Below are 25984 nucleotides of genomic sequence, written 5' to 3' on the forward strand. Positions count from 1 at the left end.
TTTGCTTTGCTACGTTTTAAACATATATTCTCTTGTGTTAAGTTGAGCTGTCTCATATGTAGTAGGATGCATGGTGCGGGCTTTATATCTCATACATCCGCCTTAGACCAATAATTGGCACAGTAGCTATTTGTTTATTACGCACAAGACCGACTAATGCATGCGTCAATTATTACGTCAAAATCAATGTCAAAATAACGTAAATGAAATGCAACAAAACAATGAGAAAAGTCGGATCAACCCGCACGGCCACAAAATGGGAATTGAATGTATTTAATGGTTTAACGCCAGCAATAAAATTTATGTGGACAATTCCCTTTAATAGCTTTTGCGGATATTTCAGAGCTTGGCCCTTTAATAACCTTCATTCAATTCATGAGCAACGTAACGAAGCATTGTGCGGCAGGTTAATAATAAACCAAGCGACGTCCATAGAAATAAAAAATATTCAAATTCGTGTTCCTGGTTTATGGTGAAGTTCCTGGAATATGTAGAGGAGCAAGAATTGACGAGAAGGGAAACCAAGAACCAAACCAACTTCTCTTCATCTCTGTGTAGACACTGATGATATTATTGTTTAATTAATTATTTTAAATTACAAATGTTAATGACGTCATAGTAAGTAGAATCAATAAACACTTGAAATTAACACAAAGTTGTTGCGGGAGTTCTTGGAAAAAAAGTTGTTTATTCCGACTCTTGTTCCTTCACAATGCCCTTTGTCCTTCTACTTGTTTGATTTGCACTTGACGTTGTTGATCGACCCCAAACGTAAATGACAGGATGTGTTAGAAACATCCAGCATGTGCAAAAATATGTTCAACTTAGATCACGTAAAGTTACAATGGAAACTTATGACGTACTTGTTTGTGGCATTTTATACAATTTTTAAATTTTAATTAAATTTGGAAAGAATCTAACTTGTTCACGAGCCTAATGCGGACGATACCAGCTGTAGGTTGCCGGCAAACTTAATTTCTTCTTGCTCAGTTTGCCAGCACCGGTTTGCGGTCGAACCTGGTGACGTCATTTGTTCCTAGTATTTCCCAGCTTGATCGTTGCCACTTTAAACCCAATATAAATCTAAATATAGACAAGAGTAGCCGGAATAGAAAGTTATGACTACATAATAATGACTAAGTTTGGTGATTGCGTTCATGAGTCAACACAAAGTCTCAAAAGTCAAACATGGTGATAAAATTAATTCGGGTTTTGTATCTGGTATCAGAAAATGTAAATATATTCTATAAAATTAAATTAAATATAATCATATTCTTACGCCACAATGCACATTTTTATTACCTTTTTCTGGCAAAATTACTTTTGGATAACATGTCTATGTTAAACAACTGACGTATTTATCAAACAAAAACAACAGCATAACTGCACAAAAGATTTCTATCTTGCTTATCAAACTGTCAAAGCTTTATATTAATTCCCCTACCGACGCATTCTATTCATTTTACGGGGCTCTGGTTCCTCCAATGCTGTTTGCATTTAATTTCACAACGAGGCAAAATTCTATAGGAACGTATTTAGTATGTTGTCTATGGCTTCTTCACTCCTGTTGACAACGAAAAGCGACATTTCACAAGAAATTTGGCAAGTGACACATTCCAGGTTGAAGCATTGTGCATGCGACACTTTAGCTGATGACGTGCTTTTGCAATTGTTTACGTCATCAACCAATTTTACTAAACCAAATTCGATTGTTTTCAATTTTAACGTTCATTCATTTGTGGTTAACTTATTTGAATAAGGAGACTTTTGTCTACGAAGATCCAACAAACAGCGTTGCAATGAATCATATTCGAGAGTTGCGGGGTCTTAAAGCAGCTTTAAAGGAAACTAATTTTGAAGAAAATCTTTTGAAAGTTTGGGAAGTTAGATAGCTTTTGCCACTAGTTGGCGCAAAAGAAACATTTATTATGGTAGGGCCTTTTTATCAACGGTAAGAGCAAAAGAGAGAAAACGGTTATGCTCGAGTGATTTTGAACCTATCTGGCAAGCTGGGTGAAACTTTTTTCCACAATGCGGAAGAAGAGACTCTCCCTCTCTCTCTCTCTCTCTTATTCTAAACAAACTCTCTCTCTTATTCTAAATGCTGATAAAATAGCTTTAACATTTATTACCCTTTGTTAGGAAACAAATTATTTTATCAATGATTTCATGCTTGCCCATTGCGGGGCATTATGACGTGCCATAGGTCACGTTCACACAAAATCCACGATTAATTAACCAGGTCGTCTTTGTAAGTATAACTTGTTTGCCTTTACTTGGAAATATGTTGCGACATAGGTTTCGGTGCTTTTCAATTATTATTGGAAGCATAAACCAATTCCATATATGGTCATGTGCTCATTATCAAACTCACATTCGACATTGATAGCTTGAATATTTAAGACAGTTTCAGCGAATTTAAAATTTATTACTTTGTTATCCAATATCCGTATGGTCTGAACGTGACCTTGAGAAATCGCTTCACCGACGAGTGTAGTTCTTATTGTTTTGTAACAATCACTGCCCTTCCGCCCCCTTAAAATTATTTATCAAGCTACAATTTCAATTGTTTTGGAACAAACAGCATTAAAATGACAAAATGAAACATTCTTAAAGTATAAAATATTTAGACATCATCGCGTGGGCGACGGTGGGAGAAAATCTTCATAACTTTCAATGAATTAAAATTTTCCCTGAACGCTCGTAATCAGGGAAAATTGTTGCGAGTGTAGTTGTTGTCGTTCAACCTTTGTCTTAGCAACGAGACGTCCCGGTCACAACCGAGCAACCGGCGACGATCTTTTCAATTCTCATCAAAAACAACCTGATAGTTTCGTTCTATCGTTGACAATATTTATGAATATTTCAATCGAAAAGAAATCGTCAAAAAGCGAGTCTGCGTTTTGTGTCGAGCTTTGTGGCCAGGAATAGAATGTTAATGAGAACTCAACTATTTCGCTTCACGTGTTGCCGGCTGGGTCATATTTGATTATGACAAATAACCGCGTTTGTTTGACAAACAATGGCGGCTCAAGCGACCAGAGGGAAATTCAAAGTTTCAAAATGGCGATTTCGATTTTAGAATCTTTGTCAGTCAAAATGAAGTTAGCGACAGAAAATCACTCAACTCTTGTTTTATGACGACAAGTGAGCAAATAAATAAATAAACCAACTCATTGACGTGTTTATGACTCAACTGTGTTAAGTGTATCATGACGTAATATGCAGATGTCAGTTTTCTGAGACTGAAGTTTTGAATTTTGACAAAACACAATTACACAAACAAAGCAATATCCAACTGAAACAAAAGAAAATTAGTAACCAGAAATAGTTAATTATGTGTTGGTTAATCTTCAAGTTTTGATTTTCAAATCATTTTTACACAAAATATCTCCTGCTAACTTACCAGCTAATTTCTTGAACTTTGCTTTCTCCATTGTTAGCTGAAAGGTGCATTATGACGTTTGAAACCCTCCATTATAACACACAATGACAAGTTTTCAACAGAAAGCTCATTGTTCCAGTCATTCATGAAACGTCGTATCTAGAAATATTTTATTGTTGCGATGATTGATCGCTTCACAAAATTCGCACCCATCAATCATCGCTTTTTGCTATGATTGATGTATAATGCGCATCAGGGCCACCTAGCGGCCAGCTTTTTTGAAATTAAAAAGTTATTTGAAAGAATTCTTTTTTACCTGCGTCATACACTTGATACACTACTAACGGCCTTTTTGTTCTAGAAAGTTCAGGCTTGAGAGAAAAAGAACTTTCTTTCGGTTTAATTTGCGCAGTGAAAATATTCGAAATCTTTTTGTTGGAAAAACGTCATTAAATAAAAGCTGAAGTTTGCATTAAATTGTTAAGAACTACTGAAATTACCGCTGTGTGTTGGCGCGTTGGCGGCGATGACGAGATGATGACGACGATGCCGCCGTGTTATTCTGAGACGCAGTTGTCGGTCCAATTTCCGAAATAGAGCTCCAAGATTTGATGCTTTCAAACTTTCGACCTCTTACGCGCGCTTCAGCTTGTCTGCGGTCTGGTGTTTGCGTCATCCATTTGCACAACCACAAAATCTATGCAATAACTTTTATGAGAGGGAAACTTACTTTTATTCTTTGTATAATATTTCAGGAGTTATCGGTTATTCTATTTATGTATTACTATATATGGAAGCAATGTGTGACGGGTAAATAAAAAAACAAGCGATTTCTATGGATTTGAAAGACTGTTTGGTCGAATTCTGGTTCCCGCATTAGTTCGACGTTCCAGGAATATTGACATAGGGAGGCGTAAGAACTGATCGAACGTGCAAAGAAAATCAATCAAATTCGACTTTTTTGACTTTCTCTGTCGCCGCCAATGTTGGTGGTGACTTTAGTTTTTTTTGTAACTTGGAAACTTTTCAAAATCAAAAACATTTTTAAGGCCACAGCGAAGAGAATCAATAAACACTTGAAATTAACACAAAGTTGTTGCGGGAGTTCTTGGAAAAAAAGTTGTTTATTCCGACTTTTGTCACTTCACAATGCCCTTTGTCCAACTATTTGTTTGATTTGCACTTAACGCGGTTAAGCGGACGACCTAGAATGACGTAGTATAGTACGGCATGGCCGCTTACAACAACAATCATGCTAAACTCTTTTCAACATCGATCATGAATTTACACGTCACAATCGATGTTCAGTCGTTTTTCTCAATTTCTGACAAACTGAGCAGTAGGTGGCGCAGTATAAAGTGAATTATAAGAACAGTTCAATTAAAATGTATCCAAGAAAAATCTTTGTCTGTTTATCGAAAAGAAAGTCGTTTTGCAAAATTCTTTGTAAATGATAGTTGCCACAACGCTTCAGAAATAGCGATTAAACCGGATGAGCTTGCGGAATGTCAAGCTTTCCACCTTAATCTCAACCAATATTTCTAACTTAACATAATCGTGAAGTCAATTAGATTTTATTCAATAACATTCCCAGACTAAACATAAGATTTTAAATTTATGTTGTTGTCAAATTTTAGTGCTTCTCTCATTATCCCTGGCGTAGCGGTAAATGTTATTGATAAAATGACTGATCACACACGCGGACGGTACCAGCTGTAGGTTGCCGGCAAGTTTAATTTCTTCTTGCTCAGCTTGCCAACGCCGGTTTGCGGTCGAACCTGGTGACGTCAGGTGTTCCTAGTATTTTCTCGGCTTGATCGTTGCCACTTTAAACCCAATATAAATCTAAATATAGGCGGGAGTAGCCGCAATAAAAAGTTATGACGACAATTCTAACTAACTCGGTGATTGCGGACCTAAGTCAACAGCAGAAAAGCAAGGCTTGAAAAAAGCGAGCAGCTAATAAGATGAAGCCGGGTTTTGTAATTTGGTATCAGACAGGATAACAAAATATTAACTTAAATTTGCACAACACGTTATACTTACTACGCAAAACATTTTGAACAAATATTTTTGAATAACATGTCTCTGTTACACAACTGTCGTATTTATTAAGCAACAAAGGACAACACAAATATACAAAAAGATTTCGATCTTGCTTATCATGCTACTGTATTTATTCTAAGCAAACAAGCTTTTTAGCAATGCGCTTGCCGACCTATTCTATTTATTTTACAGGGTTCTAGCTTCTCCAATGTTGTTTGCATTCAATTTCACAACGAAGCAAATTTCTATAGGAACGTACTTAATATGTTGTCTATGGCTTCTATATGCTCCTGTTGGCAACAAATAGCCAGAGAAGAATACCAATGTTATATAAGATGTCAGCTACAACCAACTTAAGGCCGATGACAAGATTATTTTATCACACAAAAGACAAGTCACAACAACTCAACAATATCACAAACACCGTGGAACGTGGAATGGATGGATTTGATCAATTTTACATCTGCCGTGCTTTGTGGTTTGGTGGTTGCAAAAGAAATTTTGCAAAACATTACATTCCGAAACATTGACGTCATCATTTTGTTTTTTCAAAAAATGATGTCACCGATAATTTGTTGACGCAAAGTTGTTTCTTGACAATTTAAACAAAAACTTTTCATTTTTGTTATAACGAGGACATGAAATAATCACAACCTGTTCGCCCTTGCACTTACGACTTTCGTCAGCAAACTTTTTGTTAGTTCTCAGCTTGACTTGTTTGTTTTAAACCAACAACAAACTTTTAAACGGTCATAAACCAAAGGGTAAAATAATTTTGAAGAAAGGAATTTTAGAAGCAAGGAGGTCGGTCTTTTGTCACTAGCTAGCGCAAAAGAGACATTGATTATTATTTATCGCCTTTGTGATAAAACAAAATGTTTCAGCGAATAATTCTTTATTTATTCATCGTGGAGCATTATGACGTGTTTAAGTCACGTTTACGCCCTTACTTGGCAATATAGTTCCAATACTTATGATGGTCGCGACATCGGTTTCGGTGCTTTCCAATTATTGGCAGCATTAACCAGTTCCATATATGGTCATGTGCAGATAGCATGATTTATTTTTCACCATTGATTGTGGGAGCGAAAAACAGCGATGACCTTGTTACAGCAAATATAACAGATAATATGATCACAACAATGAAAGAGCGGACAACGCGAAAGCGACATAGCCTGGAAAATGTTAACTCTATACAGTGATGACCATGGAAGGTTACCATGACTACCAAACCCGGAATGCGTTTACGATGAAAGTTATCACAAGAGAAAAACAAATAATAATTAGAATAGCAAAAGGCGCAGAAAACACAAAAATATTTTATTGCTTAGGTCAAAAACTATTTGAAAAGGCGTAAAAAACGCATAAATAATTAAAATAAAATTCACCCAACCCAGTATCTGCGGTCAGGCTGAGAGCATTGTGTCGAGGTTCGCACAAAGTATTCCAACGAATGAGATGTTTTTAAACAGCTTAATATTTAAACGAACCCGAAAACAAATCATTTACAGGAATATTTTCAAAACAACAGAATGCGTTGTCTATATCCAGTACATGGATTAATTTTTAACCTAAACAAATTACTCTGTTAGTTTAATTGGACATTTCGTAAATTGTCCGAAATAAACAAATTTATCTCGAAATGTAAATAATAAACTTAAATTCGACGTTGATCTAACTCGAACGTTTATTACATTTCCACCGATTTTTATGTGGACGACTTTAGCGTCCAATCTCTGCACATAAATGAGCAACATGTCGTGATTTCAAGACACGAAGCGTCAAATCGCAGGTGACTTGTTCTGCAACGTCACAGGCGGTACTGAAGGTAAAGATTCAGCCATGCGGAACTTAACTGGAATTGGCCTGTTCAATTGTTGCGTAGGCGATGACGTGTCGATAACAGCTGACAAATAAAGATACATAAAGCCAAAGTCAAGTTCACATTTTCTCATGAAAACAACAAAACCAGGAGAATTAAATTTTTACCTGCGAGGAGAAAAGTCTCCTCTTGTTTATTTATTGTTCGAAAACAATCACCACCCGCTCTCCGCCATTGTTTGGCAGATAGCGATAAAATGAAATAAAACGAAACTTTTATGAAATTAAAAATAAGCAATTTTGTCAATTCTTTTTTAAAATTCATACAAACTTTATGCATGGTCGGTTGCTATTAACAACGAGACAAGTAATATAACTCTGACGTCAATGTAATGCTTTCGTATAGCAGCAGTGGACCTAAACATTGTGACGTCATGTTGTAACATAGGCAGTTTATTGCGATATGTTATGACGTCACAACAACCGTTTTTATTGAAACTAATTTCGTAATTTTCAACGTTGCTTAACATGTATACGCCAAAGTTTAATATATACGTCACAATAAACAATTATGATTCAACTGCCGATGCCGCTATCGAAATTTTACCTTTTTCTTTTCGTCCCGGCCCCGAATTCCCCTATGTCGATGGTCCCCGGCCCTGGTATATAAATCAGTGCCTGCCCCTTTGTTCGCAATCTTGGATCTTTTGGATTTACCTGAGAACGAAATCATGTTGAAAGGTTATTTTAGTGCGAGGTGGAACGTTTGTTAAATTGTGGCTTGAGTCGAAAATTGAAACTAAGTTTACGAAATAGAAGTTTTATGAAACCAAATTTATTTTAAAAATAGGATTTGTGTTACATTAAAATAAATATAATAAGATCGTATATCAAATTTTTTGTTATCAAATTCATTGTTTTGAATTTTTGTTTAGAATATAACTATGTAACAAATATACCCCAATTTTTAAAAAAATTGTAAAAATTTCTTGCAAAGTATTTGAAGAAATGGTAAAAAGTTTAATCAAACTTAAAACTTAGCATTCAAATGTCTCGTTTTTTTCAGAGGATTATGTTATTGAAGTTTATTTTGGAGAAATCGCGATCAATTAAAATTAAAGAAAAATGTTGAAATTTATTTTTGTTTTCATCCTGAATCTCTCCTTCGTCCAAAATGAAAGTGAGTTCTCTGATAGTTCTCTGAAATTTAAAATAAATTTTTTTGCATCATTTTCAATTATTTTTGAAAACCTTTGCTTTATTAAAAAAAGCAGCGGGTTATTGCGATACCAACTTGAGATTTTAAATCGAAATTATTTTTAACGCAGATGGCGGTAAGGAATATCCTCCATACGACGGTTGGTTCAACAACAGAGACAACCCTTCATCGGGAGTAATTGGTGAGTTAGATCAAATTTCGTTCTTTCGAAAAAACAAAATTTTTTAATACAATCAAAGTTTAAAACGACTTATGCAATTATGTCGTAACAATGTTTAAACGATTTAATCGTTTTTATTCCGACAATTAGGAAAGATGTCTTTCTGTAAACAAAGCGGATTTTATTTAACCAATAACCAGAAACGACGTCGCGTTTGGTCGAGTTGGTCTTGTCACAAAAGAGACAATTCACATTGTTTTCGTTCAAGCTTTGTCTTAGCAACGAGACATCCCGGTTACAACCGAGCAACCGGCGATGATTTTTCAATTCTCATCAAAAACAACCTGATAGTTTCGCTCTATCGTTGACAATATTTATGAATATTTTAATCGAAAAGAAATCGCCGGTTTGTTCATATTTGATTATGACAAATAACCGCGTTTGTTTGACAAACAATGGCGGCTCAAGCGACCAGAGGGAAATTCAAAGTTTCAAAATGGCGATTTCGATTTTAGAATGTTCGTCAATCAAAATGAACTTAACGACAGAAAATCACTCAACTCTTGTTTTATGACGACAAGTGAGCAAATAAACCGTTGAAACATTTATGACGCAACATTTTTGCTGTATAATGACGTAATAAGCAGTTATCAACCATGCAAGAGTGAAGTTTCAAATTTATTTGATTAAGATTGTTCCAATATAAACGACGACAGCGAATAGGTTCCACCGTAAGACGATATCGCGGTGAATGGAAGGATTTTACGAAACGGAGAGGTTCATGAACAGACAGGATTGCTGATCTAGACAAAGATTGGATTCAATCAACTCAGTAAATTTCAGTCAAATTTTCAACTTTAGCCTGAGTCGATTTTTTCCGTCGCTCAAATTCTAACTCAATGTTACATCACCACGAAGGCTGACTCTGATTGGTTGACACAAAATTTCGCAAACTTAAACTTGCCTTGCCAGGTCCCCTTATAATGAACTCATTAAATACAACTGCTGCAGGGTGGAATCTTTTAAAATGTATCTTTTACTTCATAAAGCTGTCTCCACGCCTTCAATTATTACGTAATAAATACTATTTATGACCGAAAGTCGTTTCCAGCTTGAGTCTCTCAAACCAATAAAACAATCCACTTCTCGCTCTGTCTGGAAACATCTCGCGTAGGAGCGACTCCCCTACCCTCTATTTGTTCGCTGATTATGACGTCATATATATTCTAGATTCGACGCTTTGCAGAAGACTTCCAACGCATTATGAGGATGGCGTGAGTGCGCCATCTGGTGCCAAGAGACCCAATCCTCGGCTTGTGAGCAACGTCATAATGGCGGGGGAGAGCGGCAAAGCTTCGTACAACAACAAGACAGCGCTCTTCGCTTTCTTTAGTGAGTTAACTTTTGATTTCGGGACTTTACAGTTAAAATTCCTGATGAAAAGTTGCAGCGAATATTCATTTGTAATCTAAAAGTTCATAAAGAAGAAAAAGAAATTCGAGCGAAAATATACTTTTAAGTGATCTCTGACCTTGATCCTTTTCAAACACTTTCACCATCATCAGGTCAACACGTTCTAAGCGAGATTGTGAACGTTCAAAGCAACCAATGTCCGCCCGAGCCCTTCAACATTCCTCTGCTGGAAAATGACTCTTTAAACCCGCAAAAAAAGAAATTTTTTCTGATGCCATACGAAAGATCGCGTTACGACACTTCCAACTACGGGTCTTCCCCCAACCATCCAAGGAACCAATTAAATGACGTCACATCTTTTTTGGACGGCGGAAGTATATATGGGTCACAGAAGTCCTGGGCCAATCAGCTTCGGCTTTTCAATTCGACCTGTCCAATGAGAACACGAACTTCGAACTTGTTTGCAAGTCAGGTATGACGTCATGTATGTCATAGTTATGATATCACTACAACTATTGTGAGCTCATGTGTCGTAAATTTACTCTAAGATCTGAACAAATACGTCATTAGGTTTCGGTTTTGACGTCAAACTTATTGCGTTTTAGAAAAATCCGACTGACTGCCGAGGAGAGTTGAAGTCGTTGAACGACGAAGGGAGATTCCCCGGTCAAAATGACGTAGGACTTTTTTACGAAAATCACTTTGATCCAAGAGACCACAAGATCAAGAAAACGGAAAGTTTTTACCGTAAGTTTGTTATTTCTTGATCGTTTTCTCACATTTAGATTTTTATAGTCGGCGACATTCTATTTAAACCCGTCGCGAGTTTACCGACTCCGTATTTGATCGAATTAATTATTACGTCATAGAGATACAAAGTAGGCGCCAGAATTTTGAATTCTGAGAATTGGAAAGAACTCGCAGCAAAGATTAAATAAGGAGCTAGTTTAGGTCGTTGACCTTGTCTCGAACACAATAATACTTCTATGGCGTAAAAGTTCAAACAACAACATTGCTGTTTTGAATTTAAAGGAAAACAAGTGAACATCTCGCACGTGCGAGTGCTCTGTTGGCTTGTTCAGGAATAAACTAAAACCCGACAAATAATTGTGACGCAAGACAAGGAGCCGGAACTATTATGAGCAAACAAACGATATTTACTCAACGTAACGATCAAACCGGCCCACGTGGTTTAATCTTTGATTGTTACGTGCTCACGTCTACCGGCTTTATTATGACGTCAAAAAAGCGTTTTCAGTGTTTAGTGCATAATTCTGTTTAATGACCCAAACAGCCGAGATTTTCAACCAAAAATAATTTCTTTTCAGTTCTTGGCAACAAACAAGGCGAGGAAAATCCCTTTCTCCTCAGTCTGGAGATAATGTGGTTTCGTCATCACAACTGGCTTGCCATGAAACTTCGTGATGACGTAGCTCACTCTGATTGGACGGACGAGCAAGTGTTCAATGAAGCGAGAATTCGAAATATCGCGGTGCACCAGGTAACAATGGCCGCCGTGTTCTTCCGCTCACCTGTGGTCCGATGTCTCTTCGTTTTTCTGAAGTGATTTCCAAGACATCACAAACAATCTGTCATCTGTAAAATTTGCTATAGTAAGACAATCTTGGACACAATTGGCAAAAAAAATTTATTCTAGGGCTCATCTGGCTTTCTCAGCGCTTTCGTTTGACTTTCACCCACTCAGACTCCAAAAACAACGTGTCATAGGTCACAAGTTTACGTCATAATTGAAACTCTCTTCCTCAGAGGCGCATCAAAATATTTATGCAAAAGTTTTAATTCAAGTTCAAGTTTTATCTTTTTTGTGCAGAAAATCGTCATGCACGAATGGCTTCCTATATTGTTGGGTCACAATTGTAACACAAGCAAACCAGTTGATTGTGACGTCATAACTCCTTATAAAGGTATTTGCTTAAACTTTTATTTTGACAAACAAGACGATTTTTCTGTCATAAATTTTCGAAAACGTTCGATTCTTACGTCATAAGATGCAGCCCAAAATCGCGTTACTTCTGCTCATGTATAAGGGATAAATCTTTTCGAAATGTAGCGATTCATCAAAAGCCCTTCTGTGCTGATTATTTACGTCAAACGTGTCAGTATGTCGCTTTCGGCGCTCGTTTAAGATTTACAGCCACAGGTGAACTTTGCCCTAGAAACGTGCAGAGCGGAAACCTGACCCACACAAAACACGGAGCTCATCTGCTGTCCAATTAGACTCAAACACGAAATGTCACCATAAAAGTAGTGTGACGTCAGGCTATTGTGGAGACCTGCACTTGGCACTGCCTGGCCTGTGATAGTTTTAGCCATAAAGTCGTCAAAACGCATTTAGCACAAACCCGCACTAAATTATCCACAATTAGCACATATTTGTATCATGGCAATGTTTTTTTCCCGCATTATTTAAACCAACATGAGTGTTATTTGAAACCAAACTTTTTTGCAGGATACAATCCAGGGAGTCCGGTAGGTGTCACTAATGTGTTCCAAAGCGCCGCCATGCGATATATTGACACTTTAACGCCACCTGGTGTGTTCGTTCGAGGAAATTACGACAGGTTTGCAACCACTTCGTTTTCATCGCGTGCAGCATAACTCAGTCTTGATTTATGACGCAATAATCAAATTGTCCGCACACCACAGCTCAACCAATGACTGCGTGTTCTACAACATGACGCGGGAAACAGCGGGAGATGACGAGAATTTCGAACAGCAGCACATCGGGAAACCGGCTCTTCGGCTCCTCAACACTTTCTGGAACTCTCACGTGAGTAACAAGATATTTGACTAAACCATTATAATGAAATATTACGTCACAGATTTTGATTGTTATGTCACAGGAGGCGATAAATGAATTCGACATCGACAAGTTGTTGATGGGGATGTCGAGCCAGATCGCCGAGAAAGAGGACAACGTCATCACTCCGGACATCCGGGAAGGTTACTACGGGTCCCGAAGATTCTCCAGAGTAGACGCGGTTGCCATGACGATACAGGTATCTCCATCCGGCGTGATTGTCGTATTGTGACACAGTAATGACGTATACTTTTGCGTACGTCAGCAAGGGAGAGATCACGGGCTTCCGGATTACAACACAGCACGCAGGGAGCTGGGAATGGCGGAGAAGCGGAATTTTGAGGAGATAAATCCGCAAATTTTCCAGGAGGATCAGGATGAAGGAGGAAAAGTGAGATTTGGAGAAAAATCTTCTTTTATTTAAAATGCGCCACCTGACGGGAGATGCAAAGTTACTAATGTTTAAAAACTTCGTAAACAAATTTTTTGTCATAAACTCCGTTACAAAATTATTAAAGTAAATTATTTTATTTTATTTTTTACCAGTTGCTCGAAAACTTGAAAAGTGTTCACCGCGGTTCAATTCAATTGCTCGATATTTTCACTGGAGGATTGTTGGAAACAAGAAATGGAAACCCTGGAGAACTTTTCCGTTTCCTGATCAAGGAACAGTTTGAAAAGATTCGAGATGGAGACAGATTCTGGTTCGAAAATGATAAGAACGGGTAAGATAGAAGTCCTGCATCCAACATCATCACTCTGAGATCGTATCAGGTCTTCATCATTCAACTTTTATCTTCATCTTGCAGGTTGTTCACGACGAACGAAATTGAAGAAATTCACAACGTTTCAATACGAGATGTGATCTTAAGAACAAACCCATCCATGAATCCGAGTGAAGATTTGCAAGAAAATCCATTTCTCTGGGACATGACAGGTATCCATCAACCGGATATGACATAAGGTCTTAAACAAGATCTTGCGGATATGACGTAAGAACAATATCTTTGAAAGCAAAATGATTTCGTTTCAGATGGAAAAGCGCCAGCGTGCGGTCAACCCTTCCAGCTTAAAGACTCAGACATGGAAGGTTGCACAGAGCTCGAAACTTACGACTACTTCGAAAATGACCAGGTCTCATTTGCGGTTGTATTCACCGGGCTTGGAGTCTTCGTGTTCGGTAAGCTTGAACGCTGCTTTGTTTTTGAAACATTCAGAGAAATCTTTTAAGACTTACGAGGCTTTGTGCAGTAAAAGTTACGTAACAAATGCTGTCTTATTACGCGCAGTCGCCATTGCATCAATGTATTTGGTTGGGGAAAGTACCAAGATGTTGCGGGAACGAAAAAGGAATAGAGCGACACCTGCCGACGAGGAAAACGTGGCGAGGAAAGCGATGGAAATTCTGGGAAGGAACAATAAATGCAAGGAAGTTCAGGTACATGGTTGACGTCACTTTGCACTCAGCACGTCTCCGACTGGATAACAATGTACCGATTATGAGGTGATAACAGTCTAAGTCGTTTTTCTAGATTCAGAAAACTGCAGATAACTCGATCGTTTTAAAATCTGGCAAAAACCGAAGACTTTTAGAATTTAAGGGACATGTCGAGATTTACGTCAGCAAAGACAAAGGCAGACGAAGCATGTTCGTGAGGACAAGTCGCGCAACATACGACCTGGTAAGTGGTTATCACTGATACACTGAAGCTCGCAAATTTAGACCTGATGAGTTTTCATGATTCTTTAGCGATGACATTTTTCTGTTTTTTATTGGATTGTGTGGTGACCTGGGCACCATGTTTGCTTTCATTGGTGGCCGAAGATATTGGCAGACTTTTTTGTCTGTTTTTGTTTTTACTTTCGACTTTCCCATCACAGCGCCTCTAGTGATCTCTGACAATTACTCTTCAATGTCGTCATCTTTGCCCAGGTTTTGAAATTTGAAACTTCGCGCGAATGCGAAGATTTCATCGAAGTTTTAAGAAATTCCTTCCACGCTTCCGGTGTCTCTTTTTCGACGTTGGCGCTGAGCGAGAAAGAGCTCTTCCGAGAAGCAAAGATGAAGGATGCACGAGATGAAGAGCTGAAGAATTTCTTCCGGACTGCCCTGGGAAAAGTAGGAGGAGTTTTGATGAAAATGTTTCCGTCTAATTAATAAGATATCTATATAAATGCGATATAAAATTGGGTAGAAACTTGGTAAAGCTGCAATATACAGGATTCGATTAAACCTAAAGTAATGAAAGTAAGAAGAAATGAACGAGATAGAAAGGAAAACAACCACCATAAAAATAAAATAAACATAAACTTGACGTAATTCTGAGAGAAATAACAGAAGTTTTAAAAGAGCATGATCCGGTGAAATGTTAAAGTAAGATGAATTTTTCTTCTTTAGTCGATGAATCTGGATTTGGATGAAAACAGGAACGTCCCGGATCCATCAAGATCTCATGAGCTCATCACCACCAGGTTGTCCCAGGATGAATTTGCCGAATACTTGAACTTGAAAGCAAACAGCGGTTTCGTTCGTCAGATGTTCCAAATTGCAGGCAGCGACGAGAACGACTTCATCACCATTCGAGAGTTCCTCAATATCATTGTGCTCTTTGAGAAAGGTGAGTTGTTACGTTGAAAGAATTCCTGGATTCCTGGTTTAAAAAACTTTTCATTCTTGGAAACCTTTTTTTACCTTGAATTATTCTTCCTCTCGCCAGCACTAACTTTCCTTTATTTCGAACGCAACAGGCAACACGCCGGAGGGCAAACTGAAGCTGATGTTTGACATGTACGACCTCGATAAAACCGGAAGATTGTCTGCGGATGACTTCAAGAACATGCTAAAGTGACTACAAATTTTACCACTTATTTATACGTCTAAATATTTGTAAGGTTGTTTTATGCTTTTCCTCATGTTCTCTACATGACCATTTAAAAAAAAATTGCTCAAACAATTTTGTGCAAACGATTTCTATGATTTAACATCAGGTCAATGTTGGAAGCCATCAACACAAAGATTGACCTCGACAATCTTGACCAGCATGTCAATGAAATTATGACATCTAGCGGCTGTTTTTCACGAACCGGACTGACGTTTGATGACTTCAAGAGCTTGGTAGAGGATCATGAAACCCACTTGTGCGCCTGCAAACTAAATATCCCAGGTTCATATTGTTGCGTAACTATACACGTGACCAACGAAGAATTCACTTTCATATATTTCTGTGGAAAGTTTCGTTCTGTATCGTACAAAAATTTATAGTTTTTCGATTAAAATTTTTCTGCTTATTTTTGAAGATGAATCAACCAAAACGAAGAGAAAAACAAAACTTGAAAGATTTCGAGAATCATTTAAAGGAGTCGAAGATATGTAAGCAGCTTTTAACAAAAGCGTGATAGTTAAAAATGCAGACAGGATGCAATGTTAGAAAACAAAAATTGAATAAAACGGCCTTAAAAGTATTCTTAATCTTCCAGCGGTTTCTCCTCAAAGAATAATCTTGACGATCGCATTTCCAGCGTCCGGATCCAGCAGCATCCAGGGAAGTTGAAGAAGATGAAAGTGGTGGTGGAGAAATACGTCGAACATTACAGATTATGCATCTTCTGGGTCGGTCTCTACACCTGGGTCACTATCGGAGTCTTCTTGTACGCATTCAGTGAGTTGATTATTTCGATACATCTAGTTCAGAGAACGCCAAAAAAATTTTAAGAAGAAAATTCGATTCTATAAATTTGATCATAGATTAGTGAAGATTATGTAATAGATTAGATTAACTTTAAAGAATTTGAAAGATTAGAATTAGGTAAGTTATTTTATCAAGCATTCTAGCAAGTATTCTAAATTAAATATTGATGCTGTGACTGCTGTTTTTTTGCTCTATATTTGAACAAACTGATTGGATTTTAGTGTCCATGGTTATGATGTCTATGAGATGTTGTTAAGTTGATGAAAATACTTTTCTTTACATCTTATTCCATTTCAGACGCAGCGTCATCAAATAAACAATCCGGTCTCGGTTTCATTACCGGCTATGCTGTGCCGCTCGCTAGAGGCGCTGCTGGTGCACTAATGTTCAATTTCTCGACAATCCTCCTCACAATGTGCCGGAATACGATCACATTTCTCCGCGAGACCTTTGTCCATAGATATGTCCCGTTCGATTATGCCGTCACAATGCATAAAATTATCGCCTGGATGGGAATGTTTTTTTCAGGTAAGTCGCACCACTGGGTACCGAGTTAAACAGTTAAAATCACTTGAAAATAACCGAATAAACCCAAAAAATGAACGATTGTTTCTCCTTAAACTTAGTTGTCCATGTGGTGGCGCACGGAATCAACTTTTACTCCATTGTGACGCAATCGCCTTCCGATCTTCTTTGCTACTTCCGCGATTATTGGTATTCGAGCGATTTCACGCCCAGCTTTTTGTTCTGGTGTTTGCAAACCATCACGGGGGTGGCCGGAGTCGCGCTCTCAATGACCCTGATCATCATGTAAGTGACCCTGACCCTGTAAGTGGCGATGACCATAATTGGTTTCACGTCTGACACATCTCAACTAATCTCAATAATTACGCTTCTTCCAATCTTCATGAATTTTTTGTCCCCTGAAGCGAAAAGTATCAAATTTTAACGCAATCTGGTCAGCGACCAATCGACCTATTAATTGATACCAGTTAACCGATTAAGTGTTAACTTGAAACCAATCCAACCTGTAACATACCCCAGGTACGTGTACGCTTGCGACTACGCGCGTCGATTCATCTACAACGTCTTCCATTGGACCCATTTCTTCGGCTACATCCTTGTCTATTTCTTCACTTTCATGCACGGCAGCGCTATGATGGTGCAGGTATTTGCATAGAAATCTTATATTATATTTTCAAACAGGTAATTTTCCCGAATTTGACTCAATTTCCATTCCTTCAATGCAGATGCCGAGTTTTTATTTGTACTTCCTTGGACCTGGTATCTTATATACACTGGACAAACTTTACAGCCTCAGTAGAAGGCACCAAGCGGTGCCAGTGGTGAACGCTAGGCATCTGCCTTCCGAGGTTTTGCACTTGGAGTTCATCAGACCTCCACATTTTCATTACAAGGCAGGACAATGGGTAGGTTTGCAACGTTTAAATAATTGATTGTGACGTAACTATATCAAGCGAGTGTTGATTCATTGTAAACAAACATTATTTTTGCGTCAGGTTCGAATCGCTTCCCTCGACCAATCACATAACGAGTACCACCCCTTCACTCTGACGTCAGCACCGTGTGAAGCGAACCTGAAGCTTCACATCCGGGCTGTCGGGCCCTGGACCCGGAACCTGAGGAGCTCATACGCCCCCGAGAACCTGGACGGGAAACCTTACCCCAAGGTAAGTCAGACTGTCGGTGCTTTGTGCTTATCTGGGCCCTGTTTTCTTTGTTCCTTGTCCAGTAACTGATGAGTAATTAAGCAATTAACCTTACTCAGCTCTACTTGGAGGGTCCCTTCGGGGAGGGGCACCAAGATTGGGACAAGTATGACGTATCTGTGCTGATAGGGGGCGGAATAGGGGTCACGCCTTTTGCTTCCATCTTAAAAGAACTTTCAGATCCCCATCACAAGCACGGGATCAGTTGCAAGAAGGTGAGCGCGCCATCTAACGGTGAGGTGAAATGACTTGATTTGAATGCAACGGATGTTGTATGGATGGATGTCGTTGGAAAAATTTCGGCACACTTAAGTTGAGCGCTTTCCTCACTTTTATCATTTAATCCGTCTCAGGTCTATTTCATATGGGTGGCACGTGACCAGCGTCAGTTCGAGTGGTTGTCGGAGATAATAGAGAAAGCGGAGCAAACAAGCGGCATGTTGTCGGCTCATGTCTTCATCACACAGATTCCTCATAAGTTCGACCTCAGAACCACAATGCTGGTGAGATTGTGACCGAATAATTGCCAGATTGTGGTCAAACAATTGACTTGTTGATGCTTACGCTGGTATAATCATCGGCTGACGTTTTGTGTAAGTTGCCGAAGCGCCGCCGTTTTAGATTTTAAGATAAACTTTTGCTTTCCCAGTATATTTGTGAGAAACACTTCCACAAGGTGGCGGGTCGCTCCATGTTCACTGGGTTGAAGGCGCAGACACATTTCGGGCGACCAAATTTTGAAGAGTTCTTTGAATTTCTCGCGATTGAACACTCTGTGGTAATTTTTTTCAGTTATTTGTTTGTTGACTTAAAGTTGTCGTCACAATGGCCGCTTATCACGTAGATTTATGTGAAGGACTTAAATTCATTTTTGTTGTTGTTTGTGTTCAAGAATCAATTAAATATCTTTCCTTGTCTGCTTAGTTGCCTGAACCTAGCCTAATCCTGACCTTAATGAAATCTTGTATTGGAAATTTACCTCAAACCATTCTTAGCATATATCTCTGCGTGGCCGACAACGCCCTATGCGTGGCTTAAATTTGTTTTCTCAGCATGTTTCATGATAAATTTGTGCAGATTAAACAAATGCTCAATATGACACAATATACGCGTCAGGCGTGCTAGCACACACACTGACCACACGCACCGTCAGTGCAATGGTCAATACCAGTGTAAACTTTATTGCAATGTTAAATACAATGTCACGTTCCAGGAGAAATCGCGGTTGAAACGATCCCAGTCCTTCGGTGTTTTCAGCTGCGGACCGCCTGGGATGACAAAGAGCATCGAAGAAAGTTGCGTGAAGTTGAACAGCAGGAAAGGGCCATTATTTTGTCACCATTTCGAGAACTTTTAAAGCCACATATTTTTTTTCGTTTCCTATTCTGCATTTTACTGACATTCGTGAGGAACTTTTTACACCTACTTTTTCTTACTTAACAGCATCTTTGTACTGTATGTAAAACTATGTGAGCAATATTGTCTATGTTTTAATATATTTTTGAAAAACTTTTACGTTTGCCTTTATTATAAATCGTTATAATAAAAACTTCTATGATGAAATTGACCACTTTTTTTCATCATAAAAAGTTACTTACGAAAACATATGAGCGTTGAGTGCGCCAGCTACTTCGAAGTGAGAGCAACCTATCATGAACGAGCGCCAGCACAGGTTGAGCTCACATTGAAGTAGGCGGCCGTCAGGTAGAACTAGAGAGTAGTTGCTGACCATATGCAAACGAACGCAGCTCATCCCGAATCCACAAGAGCAGTTGCAGAATTAGCTGTGATATGACAAATCTTTCAATACTTTGCAGCAATCATTATAAATGTGCCAGCAAACTAGTTAATTCTCGCAACATAAACCAGTCACGATGGTGCTGTGGAGTTTATGCAGCAAATTTACTCGTCAGCTTCTGTCTTTCTTGTTGCTGACGACCAACCACGCTTATATATGAGCTCCACCGGCCTCATTACGTCAAAAACTCACACAAACAAATCCTTTTCACGTCAACACTGGATGGTTATGACATAACAATACTTAAAATAAGCTTAAAAACATCTGGATTTGAAAGCGATGTGTCCTGATCGATTCATGAACTGAACTTCGCGCGAGAGATGTCCTCGATTTTTATTGGCTGGAAATGACAAGCTCCCATAGTTCCCACAAACCCAAATCAAGACACATCTGTCGCCAAGAATTGAAAACGACAATCTACGTCTGACTGAGACAGATAAACACATAATTAATTGGCCATTATGATGCCATTACGGCACATAGCAGGCTATAGCTTTCACAGAGCAATCACCATCCCAAGATTTTACCCTACTTTACGTCATGACATAATAATTGGTCCAAATTATTTTGAAATGACAGCGGAAATACTTTTTTTTTGTTTTTTCTAAAATTTATGAAATACCACATTTTCTGATACTGAACCTCATAAAGGAATTATTAGAATCATTGGTTGTAGGATGACTTTAAAATCCTTGTTTTTAACCGAAAATAAACTGTCGTCCAAGCTGAAAAAACCAAAAACAGCCCGTCGTCATGGATACATAATACTGTAGGTTGAAAGCAAACAAATATTTATTTGTGAATGGATTTGCATTTCCGTTTCGAAGTTTGAGTTAAATTTAAAGCCGCAAAGTAAAATTATAAATGATTATGAGCCGCACCCAACCATCAGACCCTCTATTGAAGAAAAAATTTAACCGCAAGCATCGGGTTAAATTCCAGACGATGTCCAAATAACCTTTTGCTAAATAATTGTGCAATAAAAACATCTGCTACTACAAAAAATGTGCAGTCATCATTTGAGATTGTTACGTCACAATACGCATTGATTATCGCATAAAACAACACAATAATGACCTTAAGCCGAAATTTTTCAGAAGTTATTGTACACGTAGAAACCAAATTTACAAGCATAAGCCTGGAGAGTTTGGCAATTTGCGACTTAGACGCGTCTCTCCATGTAAATTTTAGATAGATTTTAGAAACCATCGTTTTGATATTTGCCGATGAACTCCATCTAAATTTGATGGGTTTAATTTCTGACTTTCAATTTACCCAAAATCAGCAGCCCTACGTCAGAGGGTTTTCAAAATGGGAGATGTCTGGGAAAAACTGCTCAAAGAGCGAGGCTACAAAATCCAGCACACCCTCGGTGAAGGCGCTTACTCAAAGGTAGAGTCAGGAATTTATTTAAGAAAGCATCTTCCTCAGTGCTATGTCCTCCGATAGAAACGATGACCATCACATAAAATCAAGCTGTAAAAAATTAAGTGTATTAGCGTTGGTTTTAAGTTACTGCTGTACTTATAACTAACTAACTAACAATTTATGTAATATTATGAAAATAATAGCCTTGTGATTTGTGTTCGTTTCACCTGAAGGTAAAATCCGCTTTTTCGTCCCGACTGGGGAAGGACGTTGCGATAAAATGCATCAATTCCAGATTAGCGCCAACCGACTTCGTCGAAAAATTCCTCCCCAGGGAACTCGAAACCCTGCCATTGTTACGTCATCATAACATCGTGCGAGTTTACGAGATTTTGGAGGTAATTGATTGGATGATTGTGTTTGTGCGCTAGATTAAATTGTCTGACTATTGGGAGTGAAAATTTGACCGAACTTGCGACTGCTCAGGCAAGCGACGGGCTGGTTTACATCGTCATGGAGGCAGCTGAGAACGGTGACATGCTCAGATTCGTGCAGAAGAGAGGGGCTCTCCCCGAACCGGAACTGAAGCGTTACTTCTGGCAGCTGTGCCAGGCCATAAAGTACTGCCACTCACAAAATATATGCCACAGGTGGGGAATACTGCTGGTGATTTTCTGAAAGAGTGTTGAAGGGGTTGGCTGTTTGTTTTGAATGTGACGTTTTATGATATAAAATTTTATGGTTATAACTCAACCGATAACTTTGCAATAATCTCTAATCGTGTTGTTTTCCCAACTGTTTTGGAAAAACATTAGTTAAAAGCAAGTTCTTATCTTATCCCCTTATCCAAACTCATAACTCGCGGTAAACTACCATAAAAATGATGCGCTTATTTAAGAAACTAAACACCAGTTTACTAAAAACTCTAATAAAAATTACTTATGAACAACAAACTAATCTTTTTGAAGCTTGTTCATGCGTTGGCTCCTACCTTCAACAATTAACACCGTCACTAAAGCGTATGAGACAGATAAATGCTTTACATCAAGTCAAGTAATAAATAGTTCCATTTTAATATTCCCAGGGACCTCAAATGTGAGAATCTGCTCCTAGACAAAGATCACAAACTTCTATTGACTGACTTCGGATTCTCGAAGCCGATGCTATTCGACACTAGAGGTCACGTCTCTCTGAGTCAAACATTCTGTGGATCGGCCGCCTATGCAGCCCCCGAGATAATCCAAGGTAAATTTTGAGCTTGGCCACGAACTTAGATCTATAGGGAACTTACATGTGTTGACATGAAGGCAGACCGTACGATCCCCGCATGCACGACATGTGGAGCCTTGGAGTCATCCTTTACATCATGTCTTGCGGTCACATGCCCTTCGACGACTCCAACGTGAAGAAAATGCTCAAAGTGCAGCTCCGAAACCAGCTCAGGTTTCCATCCAGAGTTAGCGATCATCTGTCCGACCACTTGAAGGTGAGATCACAATGGGCATTGTTCTTAGAATTAGAACCCGCTTACGCAATTATGACTTGACAGAACCTGATTCGGTCCCTCATTCAACCGGACCTGACGAAACGAGCGACAATGGAAAAAGTGATGTCACATCCTTTCTTTGACGGATATCACCCATCAGCCGAGGCAAGGTAATGACGTCATTAAGCGTTTACGCAAAGATCGCGACTGTTTCTCAGTATTACATTTCAGACCCTCTAGCGCCCTCAACCCAACGACGAGCGTCGCCCAACAAATCTTTGAGTTTTTCACCGGTGGAGGGCGCCCGCACACGTCTAGGGGCACCGGAAATCGCGACGGCGATCAAAGCGACTCCAACAAACGACATTCTAGACACCACCACAGTGAGGCAACATCGCGTCCTTGCGATGAACGACGCCAGGAATGCTGTTCGAGGGACCCGTACGAATTACGAAATTCGTCGCCATGCGCGAAACGATGTCGTCACCACAGGAGAAAGCGAGAGACCGGAGAAAAGTGATTCTGGAGGAAATGTCCGCTTTTGAGGAACTTCTTTACATTTATTACGTTTTATAACAAAAATCTTACTACATAAATCATTGGGATAGAACTCGAGCGCCATCCACTTAACTGCATTAACACGTTCGAAAATCTTATATTTTATGAAACCGATCTGATCACTAATTGCCATCCACGGGGTGGTGATGTTGAGCACGTTTTCAACTGCATTCGCATAATTGTAAATTTGTAACAAACCAGCGCAACAGCAGAAACATGAAAAGTAACTTTGCTTAAATTGCAATACGCCAGGGGCAGTGATATACAAGGCAGCATGACACTAACATACACCAACTTCAACTGTATATACTGTAATTTTATAACCTTCAACAGACTACACTAGAAACTGACATGATTTGAAACTAAGGCCATATTCTGTGTATGCATTATAGCAGCGTTTTAATTGCAATCAGCTGAACTCTTAAGTTTGATTGACAAAAATTTCTGCACGTGTCAAGCCCCAGCATCAACTGATATTTTAAAGACAACAAGTTCGCTGGATGTCAGCACGTACATTCGTTCATTCGACGCAACAAAGCCTAGAATGTTGTCGTTGCTGTCCAGGGTTGCCACCTGTTGCACGGCCACTTTACCAATGACCTGTCCGGACGATCGATTCCGCAGAGATGTTGTCAGCGGCGATGGCTGTCGGTAGATGAAGATCCGGCGCTGACATTCGCACAACGCTACGTACGACACATCAGGGGCACAAGCACAGAATTTAAGGTTAGTCTTGGAGGCGTGCACGTACCCAAGTGCATTAAAGGTAGCGCGATGCTTCCACAAGCGCCTGTTTGTGCCATCGCTGGTTACCTGCGGCTGCCACACGAAAGCATCAACATCATGTCGAAATACAACACCAAGTGGTTCGTTAGCATCAAGAACGCAATTAAACAACCACCGTAAACTGCTGACATCAGCATGATGCGTGAAAGTTTCACTCACGCTATCGAATTTTGCGAATGAAGCTGAAGAGTCATAATACGAGTCACATTCCTCCAATTCTCCAGGTCGAAAGACTCCCTCGCCAGGATTCTCTGTACTCAATGTCTCGGATGTCAGATGCTCCAGCTGCTTGTGAACTCTGGCGACCTCTTCCGAGTCAAGTTCAAGTTCACCTCGGTCATCATCTTCGACAACAGAGAACCAGGTGTGACCTTCGACGGACTTCTGGATGGTCACCTCCAAGCGACCATCAATGATGGACCAGTTGCTCTCTTCTGGAACAGCATCATGACAAAGACAGCCGTCGAGGAGGATGTTTGGTTCTGCATCTTTGTCAGGACGAATTCCCACTTTGATCTTTCTTGAACTTAAACTGTAAACAACAGACTGTTTATTGGCTGCAGGAGGCAGATCAATAAATACCAACACATCTTCCTTTGTCTGCTTCCATTTATACGGTGCTGGAGGTTTTGTGTTTTTATCATTTTCATCAACGCCTGACTGAACAATGTCGTTTATTTCTGGATCTGCTTCGGAATTCCAACCTGGGCTATATTTAAATGGTGAGCTTGAAGCGATGTGCAGCTCTGTGGAGTCTTTGGCCAGCGCACAATAATTAGGAACATTTTTGCCGCGGAAGAGCTTTGACGCAGAAAGTTGGTAATCTTCATCGTTGGTTGATTTCTCCAAAGTTATCCATTCCAGTAAAACTTCGGTGACTGTTTCTGCTCCTTTCTCTGGCTCAGGTGAAGATATTTCCTCAAATTTAATAAAAAGGCATTCCAAAAAGTCTCTCTTTACATCGTCAGCTCCATCACTTCGTGCAGCAGAGTTAATAATCAGCGAAGGACTTTTCTTAACTTCATCGAAGTAAACAATCCTCCACACATCGGTCGTCCAGCTTGCTCTGCATCCCGTTTCGAGAACGTACATCGCTCCGAACCCATCGCATGACACGCACAGTGTCGGTGATGGAAAATAAACACTAGGTGGCAGTCTATCAGTATCAACTGCAATCTCTGAGCCAAAACTGAAGACAACCTTTGACGGTTCGATGTGAGTCTCTAGAGGAATGTGAAACCTCCGAAGGCAGAAAGTAGAATCCACAAAATAAACATTTTCCTTGTTCCAAGGATCAAGAATCAGATAATTGTGTAAAGTGAAGCATTTTATTTTTTCATAAGAAAATTCCTCATCGCCCGCATTGACTTGATATACACCGTCGGGAATTGCAGCTTTGTATGATGGCAGCGGGTTTAATGACAACTTGTAAGATTCAAATTTTGAATCGATTAATTTACGATCTGGTCGAAGTTCCACCAACGCCGGCTTCTTCACCTTATCAGCCATTTCCTAAATTTAGAATCAATCTGTAACACATTTGCTCAAATTTTAGTGAAAGCAACAAAATATTGCAGTGTAGGTCGTCTTTATTTTTGCATTCTGTCTTGAGAAATACCAAAAAACGGAATCATGAATTGAAAATGACAAATTATGGAATTACATGGACCCACTGAGCAAGAGCAGATGGAAGAAGCAATTGCG

The 25984-nt window shown here is 39.2% G+C and overlaps 4 protein-coding genes across 9 annotated transcripts; 2 read left to right on the forward strand and 2 right to left on the reverse strand.

Moving 5' to 3' along the window:
* Positions 1-118: 118 nt before the first annotated feature.
* LOC143450064 (uncharacterized) lies at positions 119-10262 on the reverse strand. Of its 4 annotated transcripts, none has more exons than XR_013114640.1 (5): positions 10163-10262; positions 7860-7969; positions 3886-4082; positions 3407-3544; positions 119-1064 (listed from the first exon to the last, which is right to left on the reverse strand). XR_013114640.1 is itself a non-coding variant. In XM_076950468.1 (4 exons), exons 1-4 carry the CDS (start codon positions 10191-10193, stop codon positions 3529-3531), a joined length of 354 nt encoding a protein of 117 aa, XP_076806583.1. In that variant the 5' UTR covers positions 10194-10262; the 3' UTR covers positions 119-3528. The 4 variants fall into 4 exon arrangements, 1 of the variants encoding a protein (XP_076806583.1); XR_013114638.1 differs by having other exon boundaries at positions 119-1083; XR_013114639.1 differs by having other exon boundaries at positions 119-1083; positions 1303-3544.
* Positions 8317-19851, forward strand: LOC143450063 (dual oxidase 2-like). Its single transcript, XM_076950467.1, has 31 exons — positions 8317-8432; positions 8581-8652; positions 9862-10023; positions 10197-10516; positions 10650-10791; positions 11373-11545; positions 11876-11969; positions 12515-12626; positions 12712-12835; positions 12909-13064; positions 13131-13256; positions 13412-13590; positions 13675-13802; positions 13899-14045; positions 14155-14303; positions 14398-14547; positions 14799-14984; positions 15264-15483; positions 15614-15710; positions 15854-16029; positions 16163-16235; positions 16343-16524; positions 16852-17082; positions 17181-17364; positions 17599-17722; positions 17805-17984; positions 18075-18245; positions 18344-18499; positions 18638-18787; positions 18934-19062; positions 19498-19851. Exons 1-31 carry the CDS (start codon positions 8378-8380, stop codon positions 19639-19641), a joined length of 4692 nt encoding a protein of 1563 aa, XP_076806582.1. The 5' UTR covers positions 8317-8377; the 3' UTR covers positions 19642-19851.
* Positions 19852-21196: 1345 nt separating this feature from the next.
* On the forward strand, positions 21197-23456 carry LOC143450114 (testis-specific serine/threonine-protein kinase 1-like). 3 transcript variants are annotated; one of them, XM_076950526.1, is made up of 7 exons: positions 21197-21474; positions 21684-21848; positions 21937-22100; positions 22535-22695; positions 22758-22936; positions 23000-23106; positions 23168-23456. In XM_076950526.1, exons 1-7 carry the CDS (start codon positions 21394-21396, stop codon positions 23454-23456), a joined length of 1146 nt encoding a protein of 381 aa, XP_076806641.1. In that variant the 5' UTR covers positions 21197-21393. The 3 variants fall into 3 exon arrangements, with proteins under 3 accessions (XP_076806641.1, XP_076806643.1, XP_076806642.1); XM_076950528.1 differs by having other exon boundaries at positions 23000-23101; positions 23168-23302; XM_076950527.1 differs by having other exon boundaries at positions 23155-23284.
* Positions 23457-23470: 14 nt separating this feature from the next.
* LOC143450112 (nudC domain-containing protein 1-like) lies at positions 23471-25833 on the reverse strand. Its single transcript, XM_076950525.1, has one exon. The coding sequence runs from the start codon at positions 25787-25789 to the stop codon at positions 23948-23950; it is 1842 nt and encodes a 613-aa protein (XP_076806640.1). The 5' UTR covers positions 25790-25833; the 3' UTR covers positions 23471-23947.
* Between the last annotated feature and the right edge of the window lie 151 nt (positions 25834-25984).

Source organism: Clavelina lepadiformis, chromosome 3 (assembly GCF_947623445.1).
Source record: "Clavelina lepadiformis chromosome 3, kaClaLepa1.1, whole genome shotgun sequence".
In the NCBI taxonomy this organism is placed as follows: Eukaryota; Metazoa; Chordata; class Ascidiacea; order Aplousobranchia; family Clavelinidae; genus Clavelina; species Clavelina lepadiformis.

Bases quoted from the DNA above. Each gene is read 5' to 3' on its own strand.
- LOC143450063 (XM_076950467.1), top strand. From the start codon at position 8,378: ATGTTGAAATTTATTTTTGTTTTCATCCTGAATCTCTCCTTCGTCCAA. The intron at 10,792-11,372 runs GTAAGTTTGTTA...ATTTCTTTTCAG, and splicing joins GAAAACGGAAAGTTTTTACC to TTCTTGGCAACAAACAAGGC. The intron at 12,836-12,908 runs GTGAGTAACAAG...GTTATGTCACAG, and splicing joins ACACTTTCTGGAACTCTCAC to GAGGCGATAAATGAATTCGA.
- LOC143450114 (XM_076950526.1), top strand. From the start codon at position 21,394: ATGGGAGATGTCTGGGAAAAACTGCTCAAAGAGCGAGGCTACAAAATC. The intron at 21,849-21,936 runs GTAATTGATTGG...GCGACTGCTCAG, and splicing joins GAGTTTACGAGATTTTGGAG to GCAAGCGACGGGCTGGTTTA. The intron at 23,107-23,167 runs GTAATGACGTCA...ATTACATTTCAG, and splicing joins CACCCATCAGCCGAGGCAAG to ACCCTCTAGCGCCCTCAACC.
- LOC143450064 (XM_076950468.1), bottom strand. From the start codon at position 10,193: ATGATGGTGAAAGTGTTTGAAAAGGATCAAG. The intron at 7,970-10,162 runs GTCAGAGATCAC...TTTCGTTCTCAG, and splicing joins AGTGTTTGAAAAGGATCAAG to GTAAATCCAAAAGATCCAAG. The intron at 4,083-7,859 runs GTAAAATTTCGA...GTTATTGCATAG, and splicing joins GCCGGGACGAAAAGAAAAAG to ATTTTGTGGTTGTGCAAATG.
- LOC143450112 (XM_076950525.1), bottom strand. From the start codon at position 25,789: ATGGCTGATAAGGTGAAGAAGCCGGCGTTGGTGGAACTTCGACCAGAT.